Source organism: Sinocyclocheilus rhinocerous, unplaced genomic scaffold (genome assembly GCF_001515625.1).
Source record: "Sinocyclocheilus rhinocerous isolate Xijiao unplaced genomic scaffold, SAMN03320098_v1.1 scaffold603, whole genome shotgun sequence".
NCBI lineage: Eukaryota > Metazoa > Chordata > Actinopteri > Cypriniformes > Cyprinidae > Sinocyclocheilus > Sinocyclocheilus rhinocerous.
In genome coordinates this window covers 952,009-964,051 of record NW_015656630.1, presented here as the reverse complement: position 1 = coordinate 964,051, position 12,043 = coordinate 952,009, and the positions used below count along the sequence as shown (strand labels likewise).

The following is a 12,043-nucleotide window of genomic DNA, read 5'->3' as shown; positions in this document are numbered from 1 at the left end:
TGATTTTAAGCATTATACATTTTATAAGTTAAGAAGACACAAAGTGTGCTTGTGTCTGGCTACACTGGTCCAAATATTCAATATACTGAATATTCCATTTCGTTATTGTTTGTAAGTTTCCCAACATGGGACTGAAGAGGTTAAATGTGTCTGTCAGTCTGTACAGTGGACTGTTGGTGAAAAGAAAACCACGGAAGTCTGTCGGCGAAAAGCAAGGAAGTAGTGACGTTAATGATTGACAGTACAGAGGGCCAATGAAAAGAGGGCTGTGTTTCAGAAGGCGGGACAAAAACAATTTTTTTGGCAGAAGTCACATGACACCAGAGTGAAACACAAGCGCCTCCTTATTTTCATAGTTACAAGTGAGCGCTTTAAGCTAGCCGAGTTAGAATGTAACATCAAATCCAACTTTTCCTCTCACTCTCCAGTGATATGACAGGTGAGTATATACGATCTCTTGTGGTTTGGTCGGTTTTGTGTGTCAAGAGAGACAAAAAGACACTGAGAATGGAGATCGGTGAACTTTATAGTTAAAGTTTAAAATATCTCATTTAAATGTAAATACGTATTAACTGGTTTAGTTTAGATTTAGTTCTGTTTCACGCCATACGACTGCGAGTTTTTCCAATGATCACGACTATTCTTATCTACAGATGTCTTTTTTTCCCCCAATCGGACGTAAGCTGTCTCAAAACATAATGGGCTTTCTACCTAGACAGCATTTTGAGCGTCGTATCCGCGTTCGGGGGGTTCTATTCGAACATTTAAAAGCGCGCCTGGGATGCTGGCTAGGTAGGCGCTCACTAGGTTTTGTGACACAAGCGTAATGTTGGGGTTTTATTACATCCAAGGCGCGTCTGTTGTTTTTACTCGACACGGGATTAGGAAAATGAGTTCAAATGTTTCCGTTTAACAACATAAAATGCTCCATCTGAACTGTATGAGGCAACCGGTCCCTAAGTTCCTCGTAAAGTGGAGGAGTTTAATGGAAAGGGACAGACGGGGAAAATGCTTGCTCATCCTTTATCAGCAAAACCTAATGAGTCAGCAGTGAGCGGCACACACACACACATAACTTGACTAGGTCAAATTCTCAGTACACGGTTGAGATAAGGAGCTCCCGTGGATAAGGAAGGACACGTACGTAGTGAGTGTTTCAAAAAGCATTTTCCCTGAGGCGCTTTTGTTTTTAGCCGTACTTCCCGTAAAACCAGAGTTTTTAAGTATCACGCGAGCAAAAGTGCTGTTGAATATCAAGTCGGCTGTCAGCTAGACAGTTGCAAATGTGATAGTTTTCATACAGGTTCAATGAAAAATAAGTTAATGCTGAGTAGCTAGTTTACGTTTGAGACACAAATTGGCCAGTTAATGAGTGAACAATCCAAAACTCGCAAAGCACAAAACTGGAAGAGTTGTGAGTGGAGTGGCATAAATTTCTCCTCCACACACAATGTGTCACTCCGCTCTGGTTCCAGTCCGGGTTTTCCATTTCCCATTCCCTGCCGCTCTCTCTCTCTTCGTTCGGCTTGCTCACTTTTTCAGGGGTCCTATTCCCTGCTGCTAACTAGTGAAATAAATAAGACTGCAGCAAGCAGATTCTGGAAGTAAAATAATTTTCTCCATTAACAATAACTTACAGATCCTTAAAGAGTTTGTTAATCAATGCTATATGCTTTTGTTAAAGCCACCAGGCTGCATTATTTCAACTTATTTTTTAAATAATCATGTTAAACAGTGGAATTCTGGGTGGAAAACTACATTGCCATGATTCTACAAAACAACAACAAAAACATCAAAACAAGAAAATAGTACTCGCAAGGATCTCTGCTTTAGTCTCCTTATGTATATATCCGTGGTTGTAATTCACCTCTTTGCTAGTTCGTGGGTTATAACTCTTTAACAAAAATCTTTATGGGAAAAATGAATGTAATTTGTAATGTTGTTGTTGTTGTTGTTATTTGTAAAAACTGTAAAAACCATAGCAGGGAATTTTAATATTGTGTTCACGACATGGAGATCTTTAGAGTGAATATATATTTTACAAGTTATGCTGAGCTCTAAAATATTTCATTGGTTAGAAATTGCTCTTTAAAATTGCTGCATACAACATCCATAATATGATTTTGAAACATCTCTAACCAGTAAAAGGAAAAGTCATGGAAATGTAATGGTCAAACTGTTTAGAAACCGTGATGTTTGCTGTATGTCTAATGAATGAGTTTTATAACCAAATAATCTCAGTTATGATTAGTACACATGACAGTTTCTTTGAATTGAGCACATATTCTTTGTTTTTACCATACAGATTAACTCAGCATGTCAGTGGAAAACTCCAAGTCGTTTAAGTTCACCTTCCAGTCATCTGTGCACAGTTCCCACGTTCTGCAATGTCTGAATGAGCAGAGGAAGAAAGATCTTCTGTGTGATGTGACTGTTGTGGCAGAGACCCAGAGTTATCGGGCCCACCGGGCAGTTCTGGCATCCTGCAGTGATTATTTCAACGCTCGTTTGTCCAGTCATACACCTGAAGGAATTATCATCAACCTTCCTGATGAGGTAACAACATAATTAAAGGTCTGAAATGAAGGAGGAAGTTCATGGGATATCTTTGGCCCAATATTACGACATAAATATTTAAAGGGATAGTTCACCCAAAAATTCTGTCATTAATTACTCACCCTCATGTCGTTCCAAACCCGTAAGACCTTCGTTCATCTTCGGAACACAAATTAAGATATTTTTGACATAAATATTTAAAGGGATAGTTCACCCAAAAATTCTGTCATTAATTACTCACCCTCATGTCGTTCCAAACCCGTAAGACCTTCGTTCATCTTCGGAACACAAATTAAGATATTTTTGATGAAATCCAAGAGCTTTCTGACCCTGCTTAGACAGCAACGCAACTATCACGTTCAAGGCCCAGACAGGTAGTAAGAAGTCGGACATTGTTAAAATTGTCCATGTGACATCAGTGGTTCAACCGTAATTTTACGAAGCTACGAGAATTATTTTTGTGTGCAAAGAAAACAAAAATAACGATTCAACAATTCTTCTTTTCTGCGTCACTGTCCTCCATCATTATAGAAACAGAACTTTCATTTTTGGATGAACTATTCCTTTAATTCAACGTCTATGTGAGATATATGATGCATTTTTATGCATGTGATTTAAAACGTATTGTTTTTTTTTTTCTTCTTTTTTTTCATTTTGAAGGTTACCTCAGAGGGATTTGAACCCTTGCTGGACTTTGCCTACACCTCAAAACTCATCTTTACCAAAGAGAATGTGCTGGAAATCCGTAACTGTGCCTCTGTTCTTGGTTTCAAGAACTTGGACAAAGCCTGCTTTGACTTCCTTCTCCCCAAGTTCTTTGAGAGCAGCAGAAGTGCATCAAAAGTCCAGCGGAAGTGCTGCAAAACCAAATGCTGCAAATCACGAGGGGCTGAATTGAGCTCGATTGACGGGGATGATGTTATTGATGAAGACAAATCATTACTTCGGCCCTCGCAGCTTCAGCTTGAAGTCAAGGAGCCATCTTGTCCTCCTTCGGTGGCCATTGAGGACGTCGGAAAAAGCTGTCACAGCCAGAAAGACACGGATTACTCCCTCCTGTGCCCAAAGTACCGGAAGTTTCAAATAGCTTGCGGGAAGGAGCGATCCGGTCTGGATGTTTGCGACTCGAAACCCATGTCCCTTGACAAGTCAGAAGACGATTGTCCTTTAAACTGCCTACCTTGCTCAAGTAATGAAGACGGCAAGGAGATCTTATCATGCTATAAGACACCTCTCATTGGCAATGAAGATTCTTTTCTGCCTAAATGTCCCCTGAATCCTGGTCCTTGCACAGGCCAGCCATCATTTCCAATCTGTAATGAGTCGGCACAATCCATTTGTGACTCTGAAAAACGGGGAACGCCCCCTCGCTTAGGACTGGAGGATGGTGTGAGGCCATACATGGAGCTCAAAGCTGACCGATGCAGTAAACAGAGGAGCATGGAGGAAATAGAGGTGGCTAAACAACTCACGTTCTGGCCAGATTCTTGTCAGGCGTCTCGCTCTGGCCTGGGCTTGGTGGCGAAACCCTCGATTCTCAACTGTCTGAAAAGCTGCCATCCGGATCCCAGAGCAGTGGAGTGTCCGTTCCTGCAGAACTTTGGCGCGGTGGGAGCTCATCTTCACGATGGAGAGGGGGGACCCACGTCACAGGGCAGTCCATACATGCCCTCCAACCAGTCAGGGGAGGACTCTGATAGCTTTGACACAGAGGGGGACAGTGAGTCTTACAGCAGTGAACGAGTGTGTGAGGTGAGGCCTGCTTGTATTTGTTAGTGGTGTGAACAAATCCTTAGCCCTAAGCTTCTGTGCTTGAATGATGCATGAAATTGTGCAGTTTGTTGAGGAAAGATGTGCATTACATTTTTAAGTGATCAAATGTCCAATTGTCATGATGGACAATAAAATAGTCAATCAATCAATCAATCAATCATAGACTTACTTTATAGACTCAACCTAAGTAGAGATGAAAATTGCTTTATTATGACTAATATGATCAAGATAATAAATATTTTATACAAACAACACAATAATATTATGAATATATTATTAATAATAAAAATGTTATGTAAAATTATTTTGTAATCTAAATGGCCACAAATTTATTTTAACTTTTTTAAATTTACAAATTTTGAATCATTTTTACAAATATAATATTATTATTATTATTTTGCTGTTGTTATTATAGTAGCATTTCAATAATAATAATATGATATTATTACTAATATTAATTATGTTATAGTAGCAGTGTCATGTTATAATATTATACTTTGTCATATTAATAAATTATATTCATATAAGTATTATTATTATTATTAATAATAATAATAATACGTATAATAACTTAAAAATAATAACTAAAGTTGTTTTGCCATCTAAATGGTCACAAATATATTTTATCTTTTGTTTTTAATTTACAGATTGCTAATATTTTATACAAATATATTATGTTATTATGATTATTATTCATATTTTTGCGGTTGTCATTATTAACAGCAATTTAATAATAATAGTATTATTATAATATATCAGTATTGTATTATTTCATAATATTTTATTTAATTAAATTAATGTATATAATTATATTAATATAAAATTATTATTATTGTTATTATTATTATTATTATTATCCAAAGTTGTCTTGGAATCTAAAAGGCTGTGAATTTATTTTAATTTTTGTTTTCTAATTGTTAAGCAACACATTTCTTACTTAAGAAGTTTGTAATTATTTCAGAAAAGTTGAGCAATTATCCAGCAATACATTAAATTAGTTACTTTGCCTGTTAATAGCATTGATTGGTGATTTTCTTTAGAGACACCCCAAATGGCGCAATTTAACAGCAGACCTGCTATTAAATCAATATTAATAAAGAAATATTGGTAAATCCAACAATTGGTGTATCTTGAGACCCACATCTTATCTAGTCACTAGAATTTCATACATTTGGAATAAGCAAAAACCTGGCACCTCTGTAAGCATTTTTAGATTTGTTAATGTTGGTTGGACTTTGCACAGTTCAGTGCCTTTTGAGCAGTCTGGAATCATAATTACTTTGCACACCTGATAATGACTTGTCAGACTCCTTGTGAGGTCAAAAGTCCACACTAGTCCTGATTGAAGAACTTAAAAGAAGCATTAACCCATAAATCTTTTACTCACTGAATGCTGAGCTAAGTTGACAGTGTTTCAAATATAAACAGATCTGCTTCTGTGACTTCCATGACATGTTGATTGTTTCCCTCCAGATGGCGCTGCCGCTCTCTGTGGATCAGATCGTGTCTCTGAGCAGGAATGACTTCCAGCAGATGCTGAAGCAGCAGTGCTTGACACGGGAGCAGCTCGACGTTGTGCATGACATCCGCAGACGGAGCAAAAACCGGATTGCAGCCCGGCGCTGCCGCAAGCGGAAATTTGACTGCATACACAACCTGGAGTGTGAAATCGAGAAACTGGTGAGTATTCAAAAGATCCTTATAGTCTGAGGGATCCCTAAAGGCTCAAAGTTTATAGCTGTGCACTCTTTAAGCACTTCAAATACCTCATTCAGGATTAAAGTTTTGACCTACAGCTGCTTTTTCAGTGAATTTCACAAAAACGTGGATGGATAACAGTATTTTCCTTCAAGAAAATGCACTAAACTATTTAAGGGATTTTTTTTTTTAAATAACATTTTATAAGATAAGTTATTTTGATTTATTTTGTAATGCCAATGAAAGTTTTGATTTGGTATATTAAATGATTTTTCATTTTATATATATATATATATATTTTAATTAAGGACAATACCAAAATAATCATTTCAATATTTTAAATATAAATATTTTTAATATTATTATTTTATTTATTTACATTTTTTATTATGGTAAAGAATTGTATTGTATCTTAATGATCCTAAAAGATTTTTATGAAAAAACGAGCGCGTCTGATTTCGCTTCCTTGGTGACGTGGCAAAGGGATCTCATTATAATATCACCGTCCCTTAATCTGTAAATTTACACCCACAGCGCTGTCATTGTGATATCTGTGGGGTATTTTGAGCTGAAACTTCACAGACACATTCTGGGGACACCAGAGACTTACATTACATATTTTAAAAAGGGGCATAATATGTCTCCTTTAATGTAATGTAATTTAATTTAAAATCTGTTTTGTTATTTTTGGTGTGAAATATGACCTGGACAGGTTTTTGTGAGATTCATCCATACATTTTAATTGCTTGGACAGTTTACACCCATTTGGATTACTCAGTTTTAACATAAACAGACTAATAAACTTAATGTGATGCATATTTGTCAGTCATACATAAATAAAACGGGTACGATTTCTGTAATAGTACTAATACATTTATTGTGTTTAAAATACACAATAATCAGGTTTATATATTCATCATCATCAATAAATCCAGTCTCATACATTTTTACTGAATTGCTTGTTCTACAGCTAGCCATATTTCCATGTTCATACCTTTCAACTATCGGTTTTCACAGTGAACAAGTTTATGCTCATTCAAATAAATGCATTTTGAAAATATGGTTATTTAATAAAGTCAGATAATAAACTATGCCTTGATTTTTTGAGTGCAGAAGTCTTACCTGTTTCATTTATGTATAGATGATAGATGCATCACATTAAGTTTTAATAGTTTGTTAAAACTGTGTAATCCAATAAAATATTATATGCAACTTAAATGTCAAAAAAGAAAATAATATAAATAACAAATCTTAAATGTAGGCCTAAATATTTTTTAAAGTGTATATATGTGGTTTCTTTGTGCTCTGCAGAGGAGCGAGCGAGAGAAGCTGACAGCTGAAAGGATAAAGCTGAATCAGATGAAAATGAAGGCCTGGCAGAGTTACTCAGGCCTGTATGAGAGGGTCTGTACTGAAGCCGCCCTCAGACCCGAGCAGCTTCAGGTGATGGCCAAATATTCCTCTCCAGACTGCCCGCTGTCTGCCTTCCTGTGCCCCTCTCCAGACCTTTCTCAGAGTCCCCAGGCTTCAGACATCTCCACACACACCTGTTGCTCTGGAGCCAAAGGACCAGTTAGTTCCTCAATGGAGAATACTGTTGCACAGTCAAGCTCACAGAACCTGTTACATCTTGGGGTCGCAGAAGCTCAGTCACACACCTGTCCTCCTGACACCTCGCCATTGGAGTGTAGTTCAGTGGTGAAACTCGCCACTGATCTGCTCATCGGCAATCATGAAACAGACAAACTGCTAAATTAAATGTGCTGGTTGAAGGAAGGACCATAGAAAATCACTGAAGGACTTTAATTACTCACTAAAGGTGCATTTAACAAACGTGACATCACTACTGTCCTCGTCTGATCGTAGGTTGTACATTATATTTTATTTTTTTACTCGAACTCTTTAAGCATTAGCATTAAGTTTGTATTGGTCAGTGTTCAATGAAGTATTCCTTTACCTAAAACGATCATTTATAGTCTTAACACACGCGTCCCCGAACATCCTCACATTCTTATGGAATCAATCAACCTCGATTCACAGTATCATTTTTGGACTCACAACACCACAAACCTCATCTCACAGCTCAATAATAACCTTTTTTCTTCTCAGGGGACATAAAGCTATTGGACTACACTGTGCTGTAATCTGTTTTTGCTGAAACTGTGACACTCAAAATGTCTCGAAACTTTAGAAGAGACCATTGAATCTGGGAATCAAACTCTCAGGTGTTCAGAACTGCACATACTGTAGTTTCACTAAAGTTGATTTTATGTAATAAAAAAAAAAAGTGTTTTTTTTCCCTCCATCAGTTGTGGCAGCAGGGAAATCCATTTGTAAGCAAAATCGGTTTCATTGTATATGTTGCCTTAAATAAAAATCGGATCTTTTTTTCTTTTTAAATGTAATGTTATAACACTTTGATTATTCCGCTCTAATGTTTTGCTTGGAACCAAATTATCCTCTTTTCAGAAAGCTTGTTAATAAATGACTTTAAAAAATTGTACATTTGAAATAGACTTGATTTCCTTTTAATTAGTTAATTTTGTAAATAACTTTTATTTTAATTATTTTAATAAAATTAATCCTGTGTTGTTTGTTGTTATATACATATAGGCAACTAACTGAAAAAGTCTTGAGTTTAGCTATAAAAAAAATAATATAAAGAAACTAACAATAACAGAAGCACAGAAAGCACAAAATTAGCTAAAATTAAAATGAATACTAAATATTAAAATAAAAGCTAATTCAAAATATTAATGAGTACTATACTAGAATAACACGTTATTATATATATTATAATATTATATATAAATATACTGTTTACCTGCATGTCATGTGATTATTAACTGACCATCAGAGAACCATGATCATACAAATGTGCTGTTAAATTATCGAAATAGTACCTTAAAATCTCAGGGGATACTTCAAGTAAATATTAAGTTTATATAGTATAATAATAATACCTATAAATTTAATTTGGGAATCCCTGAGTAACATGAAGGTTTTCGTTATTTACAGTGATATAGTTGTACCAACAGATGGCAGCACCCACCCAGACAAAATTTCGTATTTGCTCAGTGCTTGATAAACTATCATAATTACAGCACCTGTAGCTGCGTCTGTAATGTGTAAACACGCTCCAGTCTAAACAAAGACAGCTCGAGGATAAATTCGTGATATAATTTCATATTACAATCTGTGTTGTCTCAGAACTAAGAATGTGCGCTGGGATAATGACAGGCTGTGAGGCATTTTTCATCATTTCAATCACTTTGATGGATACGTTCTGTCCGGCTGTCAGCTACAGAACAGTATGTTCATGTTTGTGTTCTGTTCCCTTGGGTTAATCTGGCACGATCATCAGTTTCTGTACAGAGACAGCCATCGGTTATAATTGATCTTCATTTGACAAAGGACCATCAGAAAACAGATTATTTTTTTGGTACCTCAGTATCAGTATCCTGGTATTCATTTTACAATAAAAATCATATTAATGTTCACATTATAGTTAAAAAAGCCCAGCTACAGAACAGTATGTTCATGTTTGTGTTCTGTTCCCTTGGGTTAATCTGGCACGATCATCAGTTTCTGTACAGAGACAGCCATCGGTTATAATTGATCTTCATTTGACAAAGGACCATCAGAAAACAGATTATTTTTTTGGTATCTCAGTATCCTAGTATCCTGGTATTCATTTTACAATAAAAATCATATTAATGTTCACATTATAGTTAAAAAAGCATACCCTAATAATGAAAGAATGAGTGAAATAGGTAAACTCTGCCACTGGATGTCTTTCTTAAAGCAACATCTTCATAAAAAAATACATTTTCCAAACCTATATGACCTCTGGCATGGAACACAAAATGAGAGGTTTAAAAGAATGTCCAAGCTGCTCTTTTTCATGTAATGAAATTGGAAAGGGACTAGGAACAGTCATTGTACGGAAAAATCTCCTTTTGTATTCTTGCTTGGAAAGGCATGAGGGTGAGTAAATTGTCAAGGGCAAAATTTCATGCAGTTGGTCTGTTTCAAATGACAGCTGATGTTTTGTGCCAAGGTTGTGGTCATGAAGCTTAAGATAAGACATCAGAGTAAGAAGAGGTCTTCAGAGAAAAACACAGATGCTGTGAGACAAATTGATTTGGTGGATGATAACTGTTTGTGGCTTTCCTTTATGTCCAGGTGCCATGGTTTTATTTTAACGCGCCACGGGGAGCACAAAGTCCCTCACTGTTTTGAGAGTAGTTTCAGGTAAGATGCGCGGCACATGTCACATGCATGTAATCTGTGACCTCATTCATTCAAGGTTACAATGTTGAAGACAAAAAAGAGAGAGGAACGGTTTGGGGGTTTTGATTAAGAGTTATGAGGTTAGCAGATTAGGGACAGGGAAAACAGTATTACGGCAGTCTAAACCGAATCCCAGAATTAATCAAAATACTAAAAAGGGGAAAAAAAACTTAAGCTGGCAGTAAACATCATCACATTCAGCAGCACAGTAATATTATGCCATCTGTGTGGATTTGAATAAAAGCTCTTATTCATTGATGCACTACACAAGTGCAGAGATACGATGATATTCACTCGGTATGAGTCACTGATACTTTGGCGTTTTCACCGATACTTTTGCTTAATTTCCATGTTTTTCAGAAAATCACCTCAGCTCCACACAAGCTCACCCCCACAATCCCAGCCATGCTGCATCATTGACAGAAATGGGCGTTATTATAAGCCTCATCCTGATCTTATCAAGACCTTGTTCAAGAGTAAGCGAATAATTCTCCAGTGCTGAATATAAAGGTTAGTTAGATAATAGCACCCACTACACACCTTCTCGCTTTCCTCTCTTGACCTCACACAGGCTGGGTGTCTTGAGGTCTGCTTCTGCAAAAGAATATCATAAAGAAGCTAAATCAAAAACTTCATTAACATTTAAGTGCCACAGTAATGGGATAATGCTCATAAAAAATGGACACAAGAAACATTCAACCACAATTAAACTACTCACTTTCCCATTCCTTGAGTAAAATGTCCAAGCTGCTCTTTTTTGAATAAAATGAAAGTAGACAGTGAAAAGAGGCTGGTCAAGTGTTAAAAAAAAAAGGAAAAAAAAAAAAAAAAAAAACAAGCTGGCAGAAGTCCATCCATTTCTTTGTTGGAAATGTTTCAGTGACGAAGTATAATTGCTGTCATTGTAAATATTAATTTTTCCATGGCCACGGAGGTGGGTCACATTCAGCAGACAGACACAAGCACAGTAGTGTGTTTAGGCACCACGCAACCCATGCAATTGCGTGGGGCCCCGTGGTTCAGGGGGGCCCCCGTGGAACGCGATTTCTTCCGATGGGAATCCAGAACTGTTTTTTTTTTTTTTTTGGACCGGTGCGTAATTGGGTCAATACCGGACTACCGATAAGCGTCGGGACAAACAATACTGTTATCGATACTTGCGTGTTTTATCTCCGTAGGCTACTTATGTGCTAATGGCGAATTAGAAGCTGTTCTCATAAACCGATCTCAAGCTGAAGACGCTCCTGCCGTGAGAGGTTTGGCATGACGGAGAATAGCCAAACCAAAAAGAAACAAAGAAAACACAATGTAACATTCATAAAATCGTACACAATGGAATGCACACATGTGACTGGGGCTAGTGCCATCTAGTGGTCGCTGATTTTCTGTGGATCAGCTGCGCGAGCTGTGTGTGTGGTTTGGGCTAGGCTAAAATGGCGGAACGAAAGTCTCAAAATTCAAATGAATCAAATAGAATTGACTCAGAAGAGACGTGAATGCAGGGGCGTAGATTACGCGGGGGACGTGTCCCCCCCACTTTTAATATCACGTAAATTCGTCCCCCGCACTTTTTCGGGCAAGTGTGTTTGCATAGAGGTTTTCAAGAGCAGGTGTGAATAAATATAGATTTAAATTCAAAGAGACAGGATAGTCTGTGCATGATCTGATGTTTTATTCGGACCCAGAATAAGGCGAGATGAACATCACGGAGCGCAAAACACTC

The 12,043-nt window shown here is 36.9% G+C and overlaps 1 protein-coding gene across 1 annotated transcript; it reads left to right on the top strand.

The window, feature by feature from the left end:
- Positions 1–318: 318 nt before the first annotated feature.
- Positions 319–8,427, top strand: LOC107720644 (transcription regulator protein BACH1-like). The gene is made up of 5 exons (XM_016528404.1): positions 319–439; positions 2,306–2,556; positions 3,217–4,308; positions 5,803–6,009; positions 7,339–8,427. The coding sequence occupies exons 2-5, from the start codon at positions 2,317–2,319 to the stop codon at positions 7,783–7,785; spliced, it is 1,986 nt and encodes a 661-aa protein (XP_016383890.1). The 5' UTR covers positions 319–439; positions 2,306–2,316; the 3' UTR covers positions 7,786–8,427.
- Positions 8,428–12,043: the final 3,616 nt, after the last annotated feature.

Excerpts from the sequence above, each read along its gene's own strand:
- LOC107720644 (XM_016528404.1), top strand. The coding sequence starts at position 2,317 with ATGTCAGTGGAAAACTCCAAGTCGTTTAAGTTCACCTTCCAGTCATCT. Across the intron at positions 4,309-5,802 it reads GCAGTGAACGAGTGTGTGAG|ATGGCGCTGCCGCTCTCTGT; the intron begins GTGAGGCCTGCT and ends GTTTCCCTCCAG. Across the intron at positions 6,010-7,338 it reads AGTGTGAAATCGAGAAACTG|AGGAGCGAGCGAGAGAAGCT; the intron begins GTGAGTATTCAA and ends TGTGCTCTGCAG.